Below are 15596 nucleotides of genomic sequence, written 5' to 3' on the forward strand. Positions count from 1 at the left end.
CCGCGGGGGGCTGCGGGGCTGGGGGGTCCGGAGCCACCTCGCGGCGTCAGGGCGGCGTCCCCGTGGTTCGAGAACAGTCGCTGCGCCTCCGCCGCGTCCTCCGCCCTCGGGCCGTCACCGCTGCTCGGGCCGCGCGTGTCGCGCATGTCACCGGCCCGTTCGAGTCGCACCTGACGTTGCGGGCGGCCGCTTCCGCTGCCCCTTGCATTCGCTCCGCAGCGTCGGGCAGCGAGCGGCCGGCTCGGGGGCGGGGGGGCGGGGGACGGGGCACCCGGGTCAAGGCGGGAAGGCGGGGCGGCTGGGGGCCCCCCCCGCACCTCCCGCCCCGCCGCGCCCCGCACCCCGCGCCTCCGGCTGCACCCTCATCCGCGCACGCGCCGCAGGTGCCGCGTGTCGCGCCGCTGCGCTCCGACTCGTGCAGCGCAGTCGTGACCGGCGCCTCACACGCGCCGGGAAACCTGCTTGACATGTAAAAATTTCCTCCTTTTTAAAAAAGGCAGCAGCCTGCTCCTCACGTATTTCTCTTGCGTGAATTCTTCCGCGGTTTCGTGGCCCGTCCCGTCGCGGCTCAGGCCGGGCCGGCCTGTGGCCCCACGTCAGGCCGCACGTGCCCCCCGGAGCGGGGCCGGGGCGCGCACGCTGCCATCTGCGCTCCGCTCGGGCCCCTCATCCCGGGACGCGATTCCCGCTCCGCCGGGCCCGCCTGGCACCCGCCGTCCCGCAGGGCAGGGAGCCGGCCCTGGAGCAGCGTCCCGGGGCCGCGCCGGCTCCAGGGGTTCGGACGCCCCCGCCCCGGGGTGGTCGCAACTCGTGCGCACAGCCTGTCGGCCTGCGGCTACCCAGCCCAGCCCTTGGCCTTCAAGAGCTCGTCCTGAAACATCCCCCCAGTTTAAAACCGAGGGGCCCGTGCGCCAGGCGCCCTTCCAGGGAGTGGGAGAATGTGGCTGTCCACGGCACGCGTCACAGGGAGCCGTCCCCGCCCCCCAGGGGTCCGCGAGGGGCGCTCGGCCCCCCTCCCGCCGGCGTGGCTGCACCCCCCACGACGCCTGAGCGGGGTTTCCTGGACGGGGACAGACCCCGTCGTCGTGCTGCGCCTATTTCAGACACACACGAAAGTCTGGCATACAGTCTGTCTTCAGACTTAAGCATGCGAACAAAACGGTTCACCTCATACATTCCCATTTGGCAAGGGTTTGATCCGTGGTAAAGGCGAGGAATAAACTACTCACGCGGTTGGTCACATACAATTCCTAACACATTTTCTCTCCAAAAATTCATGAGGAGTTAACTAAACCAGGGAGAAGACAAATCACATTGAAGAACATGATCTATTTAAACTTACTTTTTATTATCATTTTTTTTTTCCAGTTACCCAGCATGCCACAATCTGATTGCTGACCTGGATGAGACAGAGTGGAATGATTTACAGAGATATTTACATTCATCTGATTTGCACGTGAGGTGCCACAAGGCCCCGCGGCCCTCCGGGGGCCGCCACCTGACCGCGGCGTGCCCTGCGTCACCGCCACCTGCCCCGAGCGGCCCCTGCCTGGTGGCGCCTGGGCCTGGTGTGGACTTTCAGAAATGGCTCCACGTTATTCTGTTTTTAGATCTGCTCGCTCGTATGCTGTTACAATATGAATTTCAATAAATGAACTTTATTTAAAGACTTGAATTGTAATGTTCACTTTTTACCTTGTAGTGATGAACAAAACACACCAAAAAGGCACATATTTTAACTAGGCCAAAGGGTATTAAGGACCACACTGTTTTCCCTGCCATACGCGTTTCTTTCCCTCGTGATCTACGTTATTCTTTCTCAGCTTTGTCTTTAACCAACATCCCGTAAGACTTCATTTATCAGCCTGCAGATTTGCGCGCAATTGGAAGATGCCAGGAAGCGCTAGGAATGATCCTCTCCACTCCGTTAACAAAAACAAAGAAGCGTCTCTGCTCGGTGGTGGCAGGTGTCTTCTTCACTGTGCAGTATTTGAGAAGAACCTAAAACCATACTCAGTGAAATTACATTTTTTAGAGTTCTAGCGAATATCTATCTGTACACAGATCATTTTAGTTTAAAATAGTATTTCAGCTATACACAGTTAAGCCCTCGAATGCTTAAAGTAATAATTAAAAAAATGGGCATTTAAATGTTATCTTTGAAGATGACAAGGGGACACCGAAGAGAAGGCTGCGTCTGGGGCGAGTCCCTGACCTCGGGCCGTCTGTCCTCGCCGGGGCAGCGGTCTGTCACCCTCACCGCCATCATGGCCTCTCGGAATCCACGCGTTTTGGGATGCAGAGGCCATGAGATGAGACTTGTGTAAAGACCATTACAGTCTCGAGCATGAAAAGGTTCGAGCCTGAAAGAGTAGAACTTCTATTCAGAGTCACTTCTTGATTTCATCCAATGTGCTAGACATAAAGGCTGTCCCGTTAATTGTCCCTAATTGTTTTAAGAATACAGTAAATAAATTATACAAGTCTAAAAATAGCACCTTTTAAAGAATTGTAGAGGTCGCTTTTGCAGTCTCCTGATCTGTCAGCCCCGGTGGTTCTGAGCACACGTGAGAATGCCCTTGAATGTGGCTGTGTGACACACATACGTGCTTGACTGTGGTCCTAGGGCCATTCCTCTGTCTGGCTTGGTCACAGGATCAAAGCCGTTTCTACAACAGGAGGTCTATGAGGTAAAATCAGAAAAAGGCCCTATCCAAAATGACTCCAGGTAAATCGGGTTGTAGTCCATCCATCCTACCCATCTATTATCCACAGCTAGGTCTGCTAATTTGCCATGACGTTCTAAAAATATCTTCTCAGTAAGGAAGTACACAGAGCAACACATGATCAGAAAGGCATTACTGATGAGCTGCCCTCCTTAAGAATTCGGGGTCGAAGCCGTCTGGCTGAGGGTTATCAAGGTCTTAACGAAACGCCCAGGAGACCTACCCCATCTCTGGCTTCACAGTATGTGTGTCCTAACCCCGGGCTGCTGGGGGGGCCGCGTCTCCCCCCTGGAGGTAACCCTTCGTCAAGGTCTGTACAACTGCGACATTGCCATTTTATTGAAGTAATAAAATAATCCCAGGTGTGTTTTTGGGCTACAAGAAATTTACATATTTTCCTGTCACATTTTATACAGGTAGGTTAATACCAGGTGGAACTATTAAAAATCTTTTTTTTTCAGGAAAGAATAATATTTAATTTTCTGAGATTACAGAACCACATCCAACAACAATAAACAGAGAAGTAGCAGATTGACATAGTGCTTTATTTAAGCTGTCTGTACGAAGGAAGGTAATGTGCACCCCTATCATATACGTGTAAAAATACTAAGGATGTACAGTGTACAAAAACAGTTCCTTGTAGTTATTTCACATCCTTGTGGGTCATAGACTTAAGGAAATAAACAGTTTTAGTATGACCGACAGTAATAGTAATACAGTTTCTTGGGTTCATAGTTGCGTCTGCTTAAAATCCTTAACCAGATGACTAGATCTTGTGCGGATCTAATTAACGAACTAGCAAGGTCGAGAAATGTCACAAACTATAAAGCTACAGGGAGGTAATTCAATTACCAATTTAGAGGTTTTCTTTTTATTTAAATAAATACTTTACATTTCATGCTTGCCTGTGATGCACTACCAGGAGCAAGATAAGGAAATTCTACTGAAGACAGTACAAACGGTAGCAGCAAAGTGTGTATTGTACGCTGAGGTGTAACAGACCCTGCAGTTAGTACGGAAGGCCCTCACTTTCGCACTCGAGGAGAAGCAAGTGGCCCCTGCGAGAACAGTCAGCTTTAAGAAGCCAGAAATCAGGTGTGGGAAATGGAAAACAATACTGGAGTAACGCTATGGAATTAGTGTAGAAAGCAAAGCTGTGAGCGACCATGCCAAAACTCCGAGCAGAAATGGCCAGTGTCCTCCAAGATGACAAGAGGGTGAACTTCGCGACAGTTAGTTCGACATGGGGTCCGCGATGTCTCAAGTGTGTTCTGATAGAGCGGCTCCAGGTTCGAGCCTTTCCGTCTGCCAGCATCCAAAACTACAGCTACGGGCAGACACAGGGACGTTCTAGAAGCATCCTACATACATCCCTGCTTTCCTGTCATTCCTCCATGCCAGCTGATGGGGATCTGGGAGTGAAAGGAAGGGTTTCTCAAAATCGAGGCCAAGAAAACACGCCGTGTGACCCTCGGGGAATCCCGCAGGGCTAAGTGACCGAGCCCCGAGCACTGGTGGACCGAGCTGGCTGTGAGGCGTGGCCAGCCTGGGGCATGGTCAACGCTGTCACTGATCTTTAGGACGCATTCTTGGCCAAGGTCATGGAAATCACCTTAAGATCTGGAAAAACAAAAAAAGCTACCAGTGTGCTAGCGCGTGGAGTCGCCCCGCCTCTCCGCAGGAGCGAAGGCTGCGACGCGCAGCCCGCCTCGGCCTCCTCCTCTCCCTCTCTCCCGTTTCCTTTCCATACGATGAATGCAAGACGACTTACAGGGCATACCTTTCCGTCTACTTTCTCGCGAATGTGAAACATTCAACATAATTCCAAGTGAAAAACAAAAGTTGAGCGATGTGGAAGAAAGAATGAACTACCATGTACTTTAACTTCCTACTCGATGCTAAGGATGAACTTCACTCAGGTAGAAATATGAAAAATTAGGCTAAAATCTATGTCTGAATATGTCTTAGCTGCCTTAGTAAAATGCCCTTTGACCCCGTCAGCCCCAGTGGTCCGCCCACCGCCAGCAGTGGTTTCATATCTAAATCCATACTTCCAGCATCAAGAGGCTAAGACATCTGTATATGAATATGATTCATCCTACCTAGAAAGTCACTTGCTCTTTCATACAATGCAATCATAATACTACATCATACTGCAGTCTTCCATTTGGGAGCTGTCAGATAGTTTAACTAAGATACATTTCCATGATCACTCCATGGAGCCAGACGGCCTCCTCCTTGCCGCGGGAAGGCCCCCCGCCCCTGGACTTCATAGGCTGCTTTGGAAAATGTCAGCTCCTAGCACCAAAGGGTTTAATCTGAAGATCGTCATTAATGAAGGAGAAAGATGAGGTTTGCATACATGTCCCCTGTCAGTGAGAAATGTTGGAATTTGGGGACATGAGTATATACAGAAAAAGAAAAGTCGGAGGTGTTCTTTTTTTGTTTTGTTTTGTTTTCCCTGATGGCTTAATTCAGTGATTAATGTACCATGATCAGACTAAACACACCAGGTTCTTATCCTTTACTGCCTACTTTGTAGATACTCGAGCTGTGTTCGTTTTGCCGAGTAAAGTTCATTTCTTATTGTCATTCAGGTCTCAATTTTCTTCATTCCGTTATGTTGACAGGCCGTCATGACATCTCACTTCCTAAATGAGCCAACATCAACACCCGTTTGTTTCATTAACCCCTTGGCATGGGGAGTTGGGGATTTTCTCATTTTTAGCACCAAGGGGTTAGATGACAGCATCTCTTCTCCCAAAGCCAAATTCTAACCAATATGTACAATTTCAGAGTCTCGTCAAAATTTGTTTTACATAGGAGAAAAAGTGCACGATTCTCATTGGCGTGGACGTTCCTTGCATGTGGGTCAGAATAAACTGCAGTGAGTCTATTTATGTAGGTTGGAGCTGCATTTGCTAACATGACACACAATTCTCATCACTAAAAAATAAATACTACTGCAATATAAACAAAATCATAAAAGGACAAAGTTTTAACATCTGAGAAAAAACTAACTCACGTAGAACTGAAATGAAAGGTTAAAACAAGTAAGGCAAACACCTGTTCACCTTGGTGCATGAATTTTGGTGAAAAGCAGGATCATTATACCTGTCTACATTCTTCAGCCATCAGAGGCGATAAATATTAATGAAAAAGGTTTCCAAGCACAGGGAAAAAAATGCTCTCTGGTGCAAATCCCTTCAAAGACCCTCTAAGTGACCTTGACTCTGCTGTGCATACGCTCGCTTCCTTCCTTGGTGGAACGATTTCGTTTGCCCATGACTGCCCGGGAAATCTGGACGGCCAACCAACCGAAACACCAGGCTTGCTCTGCAGTATCCCACCGGAACTGAAACACGTACGTCCTGGGACGTGTCTATCTCAACAGGTGTTCAGTCCTCCGCTCAAACGCTTCCTCCCGACCCGGCCAGAGCCCAGGGCGCGTGCCGCCGCGGGCGCCGGCCGCGCGGGCATCACTCAGTCTGCATATGCACACACCGCCCTTCCACAACTGCTTGTTCTGAATTAGAAACTAAATCTTCTTAGTCTAATTAGTTTTTGATTTATCTTCTAGAAAGTTAAAAAATGTACCTAGAATCAGTGTATCTCATTTGTCCTTCACCGTTAGGGAAAAACAAGAACTAAAAGATCAGAAGATGACGATTTGTGCACGAATGAGTAGCGGGGGTCGCGACCTCCAAAGGCTGTAAAATCACCTCCTAAAGCTGCTGTAACAGTGAGACAGTGGCAGCGACAGCATGGGACCTTAGACTGAGATACGGGTTCATGCAAAAACAGAAAGTCGAGTGCATCTGCGCACGCGTGTCCCCGTGTGGGCGGGAGGTGGCGGGGGCGGAGACCCTGGGCGGGTCCGGGGTGGCTGACAGCGCTCCTGCTGCTGTGATGTCCGGGAACCCCTCTCGGTAATCAATCTGGGATGACATGAAGTAGCAGAATGAGAGAGACTATTCGCGTCCGCTGGCGGAGTAGGAGAACTGGGGGAAGTGCGGCCGCCGCTCGCTGTCCACGCAGTCCATGCCGTCCTCGTCGTCTGCGGGCGGAAACAGCCGTGTTAGCTCTGTGTGTGTTCGGGCCACGCCATCTTTGGTCTATACAGTTCTAACTTCAGCATAAATCAGCCCCCAGAAAATTATCAAGGCATGATAACCAAACTTATTTCAAAATTATCTCATTTTCAAACACACGATCTATGAAGAAATAATACTATCGAACTTTCACCTTCAGGACATCAACATTTTAAGACTCAGTAAACTGTGAAAATATTCTGTTGAAGAAAACAAGATCTTTTACAATAGAAGGAACAAACGTCAGAAACCTTGCATCTCATGAAACTACGCGCGTCACAATGTCAGACATCGGCGAAGCTCAGGCACCTGAATCGAGCATCGCCCGTCTTCAAATGCTTGTATTTTTTCTTCGTGGTGCTTTAGGTGTGATTGAAAAATAAGGCTGCATAGAGCCCTATTTCCTCTGAGTCCCTGATACATGTTTGAGATTTCACACTGTTTACTCCACAGCTAACCTCTGCCCCACCGCCCGTTCCCAGGTCTCCTATGACGAGACTTTAAGCCGGAGCGAAGAGGGCAAAGGGGACGACGGCACTGGAGGCGGGCCCGGCAGGGGCGGGCGCCGGGCAGGGGCGGGCGCCGGGCAGGGGCGGAGCCGGGCAGGGGCGGAGCCGGGCAGGGACAGGCGCTGTGAAGCTCAGCGACAGGCGGGCTGGGCCGGCCGCTCGCGTCGCCGCTGCCCCCGCCTCTCACCCCGCGACCCCGCCGGTGTCGGCCAGACCGCACGCACGTGACGCCCGACCTCCTCCCATCCCTGTCCTCAGGATGATCCCGCACCCCAGGACGCTGCACCCGGAGAGTGACCACGCCTCCTGTCACTCGGTCCGCAATAGCCCCAGCGCCCGTGCTCGCGGGCAAGGGGCCTGCCGCCCGCCCTCCGGGCACAGTGTCAGTCATCGGGGAGGCGCTTTTCTCGAGGTGCTCTTGGATCATGTGCCATCACAATGAAACAAGTGCGGAGTCTGAAAGCAGAGGAGTCCCACGTCCTCACACACGTGCAGGGCGGCCGTTGCCAGGCCTTCCCATTTCCCAGCCTCTCCAGTGACCACTGATTTCATGTCACGGGAGTAGGAACAGGGGCCTGATCCCGTGGTCTCGTGGGGCGCTGAGCCTGTCACACAGCAGAGGACGATGCTCTGCATCCCTCTGGGTAACGACAAACCTTTCTGCTCCTTTCACTCTTCTTTTAGGTTTTCCGTTCTTAATATACAAGATTCTAGAAATGAGATCAAGTTGCTAACCAAAACGTGTGGCCTCAAACGTACTAGAAAATATCGTATTAGGTGGCGCTCAGTCCACCGGGAAGCAGGTGTGGCTCCTGCCCCAGCACACCGCTGACCTCTGAGGGCCTCTCCCGCCCCTTAACGACCTGTTTCCAAGGGTGCTATGATTTAGGGACACCTCCGCCTCCTGATTATAAAACGGTGGTCAGGCTCCAAGCAAACCACAGGCGCCTTTTAGACGAAACACCTTCCACGGGATTTCCAGATCCACTGCGACGGCTTATCTTTTGTTGAGTCACAGAGCGTAAAAACGCCAGAGAAACAGTCGCTGAAATCTTAATGCCCAGATCCCGACATGGGCTGATCGCATTTCGGAGAAATGGTTTTCCCCACGGACAGCTTTGTTTCCTGAGCTGTCTGTGCCCCGCCACATGCAGGGAGCAGGGAGCACGGGCGGGGAGCACGGACGGGGAGCCGGGCGCTCGATCAGGCCCCCAGCCGGCCTCGTGCCGGGCCGGTCAGGAATGGCCGGGAGCTGTGGGGTGGCCCTTCTGAGGACTCAGCGCTGTCGGCTGGGAATTAAGAGTCTTCATCTGTCGCTGCAGTAACAAATTCATCGTGTTCCTGGTATAAAGGAACCCGCATCTCACAGACTACCGTGCGCGGCCCGCACCTCGCCCTCCCTCCAGCCTGGCGCGCCTGCTCTCACTCCTGCTCCCTCAAGCCGGTCACAGTGGGGGGCTGAATGAGGGGTTCCCCTGGGCCCTCGTGCTGCACAGGCAGGGGGGCTGCGGCGGGATGAAGTGACCGTGAGTCGGCAGCTAACTGCTCGCCAGAGCCTGTCACGCCCGGTCCAGGCGACACACGCAAACATGTTCCCGCTCTGGAAGGGGCTCACGGGGAGCAGCGATGATAAGGAACGTGAGCTATGCCGGGAAAACCAAACACACATCTAGGGGGAGAAAGCTCTACGTTCTAGGTCTGAACCCTCGGATTCTAGTAGCATCGCTGCCTGATTTTCTTAGAACATTTAACAAATGTGATTACCTGGCAGTGAAAGCTACTAGATCGCAAAGACGTCCTCTTTTTCTGCAAGAGGAAGGCAGAGGACCATTCACGGTATGATGCAAGATGACACATTCCGAAATCTGTCCAATTAATTAACACCAGTGAGGACAATCTGGCATGTTACTGCAGCTGTTTGCAGAAAAGGAATGTTCTGCCTTTCTAACTGCTGATTTGTTCTAAAAAAATAACTCCATTTTGTTTCAAAAGAACAAGGTGGCCAGTGGAAAGACAGTCGCTAGCCAACGGGACCACTGTGGGCTTTCGTGAACAAAACCTCTGCGCTTCCGCTGAGGACCGTGGTGGCTTCTCACCAGCACCGCTGTTCAAAGCTGCAAGAAGACACGGTGAGCGTGGTCACAGCTCGGGGCCTCTGACCTGCCTCTCCAGGGGACCTAGGAAGCACATGCCGGGGACCATCAACCTATGCACATCGCCCTTGCGCCCCAGAAGAACCGGGGTGTGGCCACTCCCTACTGCCGGAGCCCAGACCCAGGCCTGGTGCCAGGGGGCTGAGCGGAGCGGGGCCGCACGGGACGGGGCCCGGGCCCGCCTGGCCCCGGCCCGCTCTGCTGGGCAATTCCGTCTGACCTTCCTCTCTAGATCCTGAGTTGGGAAATGTGATGGCAAGACCGCAGCGTCCCCCTGACCACAGACTGCTGCCCCCTGTCAGACGCAGTGATGTGCTGGGCTGTTCTGGGGCCGTCCCCAGCCCAGGAGCAGACAGGGCCACAGCCGATTCTGACGCCCACAGAAACCAGCCACGCCGGCTGCGGGCGGATGCCCGTGCTCACCGTGGAAGTCGCTGCCAGGCGCGGACCTGAATCCGTCCCTGTCTCAATTCTCTTTTAAAGACTCAGAGTCGCTGTGCTTATCCAGCGCTGCCCACATCTGAGACGACACAAATTCTTTCAAGAACAGAGCTGTTGCTGGTGATAAAATGTGCCGTGCCAAGAAAAACATTCTATTGTAACATACCTAAGAAGGTATAGATTGAAAAGCTTCTAACTTAACTTACATTCAAGCAGATTTTAAAAGTGCTCTGCTGCGGTCCCGTTGGTCTCGCGGCTCCTTGCACCCCAGCTGCCCGTCCCTGCCCCGCGCCCCAGCAGGCCCCCTCTCTGGGGGTGTCTGCTGTCTCGGGCCTCCTATCGCTCTGCATGTAGCTGACCACAGAAGAAAGAACACCACCGGCTGGTTCATCTGGCGCTTAAATAAAATTTACGATGGGTTATTCGCACCTGCAGAACTTGAGGTGTGTTTCCTTTTAAAGACCTGGCTTCACCGGCCACCTGCCAGGGCCACGGAGGGGCGGAGCCGGCGAAGCGGGGGAGCTGAGGGCTCCTCAGCCCCCCTCCCTCTTCTGTGCTTGGACTTAACTTCGAGCTTCTGAAGGAGAATGTGCACCCAGGGCTTTGCACTCCCGGAGCCCACCTACCTCTATAACTTCCAAAAGAACGTATATACTTGTCCTCAAAAGAGTCCACCAATGCCAAAACCCCCATTTCACGAAGGGAACTGTGAGCTGCGCACAGCTCGTTAGAACGGAAGGGATGCGGAAGGCTCTGTGACGAAGTGACATTTGAGCTGAGCTCCAAATGACAAGCGGGAGCAGGTCGTGCGAATGTCTGGGAAGGGAGCAAGCAAATGCCCGAGTCCCGCGGTGCAGGGAGGCCTGGCATGTTCCAGGTGAGGCGGGGACACGGGACAGCGAGGGAGACGGAACAGGATGCAGTCAGGTGGGCGGCGCCCAGCCAGACAGGTGTGTAAGCGGTGTGAGCACTCTGGATCTGGCGTGCAGGACTTTCGGCAGGAGAATGGCGTGTCTGATCACAAGTGAGGCTGCATTTCAGTGACAGGGCAAGTGCTCTCTGCTGGACGGTCCTCTCGGGCCAATGCAGCAGCCACTGGCATGGCCAGCATTCCAGAGAATTCTATCGCCAGAGTCCGCGCTAGGGCCAGAGAGACGATGCCAAGGCCCGTGCCCACAGCTCCCACACAGCTCCCTGCCCACAGCTACCCGGGCTTCCCTAACACCATCCCTGATGCTCAGGAGGTTCTGAGGGTCCCGCAATGCAGGCGAGAGGCTGGAAGCCCACGGCCAGGCCTGACCCTTCACAGCTCAACCTGCGCATCGGCCAGGGGCTGAGTCCCGCTCCGGGCCTCAGCCGACGCTACTATGAGCATCGGGAAACTCGATTTTTCTCTGAGCTTCAATTTCTTCCCTTATAAAACAAAATTAAGAGATTCTTAACTTCTTGTAAATCTAAATAAAGAAAAGTCCACACATAACTGTATTTTTCACTCCAGGGTGCTCATGGGCCCTTGCTGCCAGGCCTGAGCCCCAGGTTAAAAACTCTCGGCCTAAATGACAGGTGACCCCTAGTCATGTGCTGACCACGCCCACGCTGGAACGGCACTTCACGCCAACCCTGCCTCCCGCGCACGCTCGGCTCGTCAGCACTGTCAGCTCACCTGTCTTTAAAAGGGAAAAAGAAAAAAAGCAGCACAAGGAAGGGCGTAAAGGAACAGGAGCGGAAAACTAACATGTGGCTGAGCCCACAGATGAGCAGCTCGAAGAAATCATGTCCCTGAAACGCCATTTAAGCCTCCTTCCTCGACTAACGACGACAGATACGAAGCATGGTCAGAACGTGAGCATGTTTATAAACCGTATCTGATAAGCTTTTCTTCCATTGAAGCCCACTTGTTTAGGAAATTCATCAAAGTGCGAGGCACACGCTAGTCTATGAGGGATGATTTTAAGTGATACATGAATGTCTAGTTTTAACAGATGTTATTTAACTTGTATGCATCGAAAAATTACTAGCAAACCAAATTATGTCTTCACGGATATTACTGTTTACAAAAAAGGTAAGTGAAGAAGAGTAATTCAATTTAAAGTGAATTTTAAAACTATTAAGTGAGAAACCAGGATTAGCAAAATCTTAAGGTGATGTATGAATGGAAACATAGTCTCTGTTTCAGAATCCTTTCTGCTGCTGTCAAAAGAATCTACTGGGGACTTGTGAAGAAGGGCTAATTAGTCTATGATTTAGTCTAGAAATCTCAGTTTACAATTTTTCCACATGTAATTTTTCCTACCTGAAAAAACTTTTTTCTCAGCTAACTGTCTTTATATTCCTACTCCATCCTTAAATAGAATGGAGTAAGTTATTGTGGAATTTGACCTTGAAAATATCTACTGAAAAAAATGACTTTTCTTTGCCTTCTAGAGTTACTTACATTTTTCCGGTGGTGTTATTGTAATAGTCTGAGCTGTAAATTCTTCATCAAAATATCTGGTATCTGTCTCGGATGTTACTTGAGGCTTAAAAGGAGGTACAAGCTATAAGGAGAAAAAAAAAGTACTGTTAACAAATTTCGACTTAGAAAAATTCATTTTTAGGATGACATTAGAGAGAGAATCACTCAACAACAGTGATGGAGGCTGGACCATGGAGCCACTGCGCCAGGCACATGAGGTCTGGCTTCCCGTCAACAGTCCACACGCAGAACGTGGGTGGCTGGCTGTTTGGGTAAAAGCGAAGGGATTATGCGAAATAGAGCGAGAACTGAAGCGCAGGGTGGAAAGAGGATACTGAAAAGTCAGTCTTATTCTTTTTCCTCATAACAAACATCTGTACAAAACTGCGCCTGAGAGTGTGTGTGTGTGTGCGTGAGTGTGCGAATGAATGGACTGAGGGGATCAGAATTTATTCAACTGCGGGAGCTGGCTGTGGTCTCTGTGAGGCTGCTGTCCTCACGTTCAGTGCCAGGCCCTGCCGTCCCAAGGACAGGATGACGAGAGAAGATGGACGTACGACAGGCGGAAGACAAAGTGGAACCCCAAAAGCGTGAGCTGGCGCCTAGAAGGACAGACCAAAACCCACGCCACTTCTCATCGTCTCTGACTCGGATGCTGTGGAGACCCTACGCAAGCTACGGCCCGCGTCATGGAGCTGAAAGCACACCCTGGCCAGCAGTGGGAAAGCCGTGGGAGGGCCCTGGGGGGCGGGGGGTGGGGGGACAGGTGCAGGCCTGACCGCCGCCTCAGGCCACCGCAGTGAACCAGCAGAGAAGCCACCCAGCGTGGCTGTCCCCAGACTCGCCCACAAGGCTCTGCCGTCGGAGGGAAGTCTGGCGCCGGGAGCTCAGCTGAGCCTGACATATTCTAAAGCCATCACACAAACAAACCTATCTTGAAAGCATCAAGTGAAACATAACATGTAATTCACAAGGGAGCAAATAATCGAATAAGCACTCACTAAGCTATTGACTATCCTTCGAGAATGAAGGCAAAATAAAGGTGTCATCGGATAAAATAAATTCTTTAGGCTAAAGCTGGGGCGATACCAGAAATTCAGGATGAAACCTGTATCTTAGAGAATTAAAGAAGAGGTGAAAGTTCCTGGAATGAGTGGTGGTGCTGCACAATTCTGGGCATACACTGAAGCCCACTGAAGTGTGTGCTTAACAGGGTGAATTACATCTCAGTAAAAAAAAGTTAATTTAAAAAAAGAATGAAGAGCATTTGAAATAGAAAACGTGTGGTTTTATGTCAACAGAGATGAAGAATAATCTTCAAATAGAAACACAGAAGTCTAATGAATGAATTGAAAGACTTAAAATTAACACAGTAATGTACAGAAGACTCACTTAGACCCCTTCGGAAGAGGCATTATTTCATGCACTTAAGTAGTAAGAGTATTATTACTCATTTAAAAAGTTGCCATCCCACCGAAATGAATATTAACCAGGGGACCAAAATAAACTGCCCAGGATCTAAACTACACTCTAAAAGCAAATTTTCTCTCATTTTTTTTCTGAAGGAAATCGCTGGAAAATAAGTGCAAATGTAGTTAAGTATGAGATCCATCTCAAAATCAGCCAAAGATTCCAAATCAACCTTCCCTAAATGCCCTCGTCCTTCGTGGTCCTGCATCGGTTTTCCTTCCAGAGAACGAAGCGCTGGCAGTCTGGTCCCGAGACGCGGCCTCCGCTGGGCCCTCGGCACGGCCTGGCGCCTCTCCCCAGCCCCTGCGAGCGGCTCTCCTGTCCTCTGCCCACACAGGCGCGCCACTCGCCACGCCGCTCACGCCTCACGTGGGCCCCGTGCACGCCAAGGAAGCAGGGCTCCTGCAGCAGGGACGCGGACTCGGGCAGAAACCGCCCAGCTCCCCAAACAAACGCTTTGAAACGTGTTCAACTCCGTGGGCGTTTCTACCTCCTGTCCAGGGCACTGCAAAGGAGCCCCGCCTCTCTGTCAAGGCTAACCCCTTCACAGAACTTTTTTATCTTATATCTTACTTCTTTCTGTTACTTTTAAATATTACAGCAGAGTATTTTCACCTTAAGTCTTCCTTTTTCCTGTATTTCTCCACTTCGGGTCCTTACCGGGTCCCCCTGTAAGCACGAGAGCTATCGCTCCCCTTTTCTTTCGTTTTCCGTTTCTCGGGGAGCCTGTGCCTGGTGTTTCCATTACTTTCACTTTTCACTTGAGTTAGAAAATTTAAAAAACTACCTCAAGAATAAAGAATAGAAAATAACATGAAAAAGTAACCGAACCTAACAAATACTAACACTTTGTCAGTAAGTGCTTTGAAACTTTTGGTTAAGATACAGAGAGATGCAGCTAAATAACCCTTTCCCCCTAATATTCGACCATTTTTCATCTATGAGAATGACGATTGCATGGTTCAAGCAAATATTGTTCTCAATTTATGTCTTTTGCATGTATTTTTACACTCTTCTCCTACATATAGGTGGTTGTTGATAACAGTTTTCTTTAGTTTATTTTCAGTTTTTGTCATAATGGTACAGTTCTCTAAATATCCGTGGTAACTTGCTTTTTTTACGAGTATTTACTTTTGAAATTTATTAATACTGAAACTTATAATTCCAAGTTAATTTTTTATTTATACAGTATTTCATTAAGAATAAGATGAAATTTAATTATTATATATCCCCCCTTAAAGATTTGTTAAGTTTTTCTTTTTCCTTTAAAAATCATATATTCCCTATTTCTTTTTCTTGTCTTTTGTGCTGGCTAGAATGTATGATGAAAACTGTGGAGAATGTGATATTTGTAGACATCCATGACTTATTCTTACATTTAAAGAAAATATTTGTAATGTCCAACTATTAGGTATTTTTGTAAAACGTTTTCGATAAAAACCTATCCTATTTAAAGGATGCTTTTATTTCTAAATTATTAAATGTTTTTAATTTATTTTTTTAAATCATGAAGTTTCTATTTTCATTTTCATTACAAGTTTTTCTATAAAGATTGAGATGATCAAGTGGATTACTCCTTTAATTTCTAAATATGATTAACATTAACAAATTTTTCCAATATAATCACATTTCTAGAATTCAACATGCATATAAGAATGTAAACATTTTAATGAACTATGAGAAATAACTTTATTATTTTACTTAGAATATTTAAATCTATGTTCATAAAGGGCCCATAATTTTTCTTTCTT

General features: G+C 49.8%; 2 protein-coding genes across 7 annotated transcripts in view; one reads left to right on the forward strand and one right to left on the reverse strand.

The window, feature by feature from the left end:
- SDCCAG8 (SHH signaling and ciliogenesis regulator SDCCAG8) overlaps positions 1 to 1675 on the forward strand; it is a 198378-nt gene extending 196703 nt beyond the window's left edge. For 2 of the 4 annotated variants that reach the window (XM_016151238.2, XM_016151241.2), the window contains one exon: positions 1369 to 1675. In XM_016151238.2, the coding sequence (XP_016006724.2) occupies positions 1369 to 1651 (283 nt within the window). In that variant the 3' untranslated portion in view covers positions 1652 to 1675. The remainder of the gene's footprint in view (positions 1 to 1368) is intronic. The other 2 variants (XM_036235347.1, XM_016151239.2) reach the window with 1 other exon arrangement.
- Positions 1676 to 3250: 1575 nt separating this feature from the next.
- The window catches only part of AKT3 (AKT serine/threonine kinase 3), a 257309-nt gene continuing 244963 nt past the window's right edge, over positions 3251 to 15596 (reverse strand). For all 3 annotated transcript variants that reach the window (XM_016151251.2, XM_036235351.1, XM_016151250.2), the window contains 2 exons: positions 12355 to 12457; positions 3251 to 6783 (listed from right to left, as the gene is read on the reverse strand). In XM_016151251.2, the coding sequence (XP_016006737.1) occupies positions 6698 to 6783; positions 12355 to 12457 (189 nt within the window). In that variant the 3' untranslated portion in view covers positions 3251 to 6697. The remainder of the gene's footprint in view (positions 6784 to 12354; positions 12458 to 15596) is intronic.

This window comes from Rousettus aegyptiacus, unplaced genomic scaffold, assembly GCF_014176215.1.
Source record: "Rousettus aegyptiacus isolate mRouAeg1 unplaced genomic scaffold, mRouAeg1.p scaffold_m13_p_18, whole genome shotgun sequence".
Classification (NCBI taxonomy): domain Eukaryota; kingdom Metazoa; phylum Chordata; class Mammalia; order Chiroptera; family Pteropodidae; genus Rousettus; species Rousettus aegyptiacus.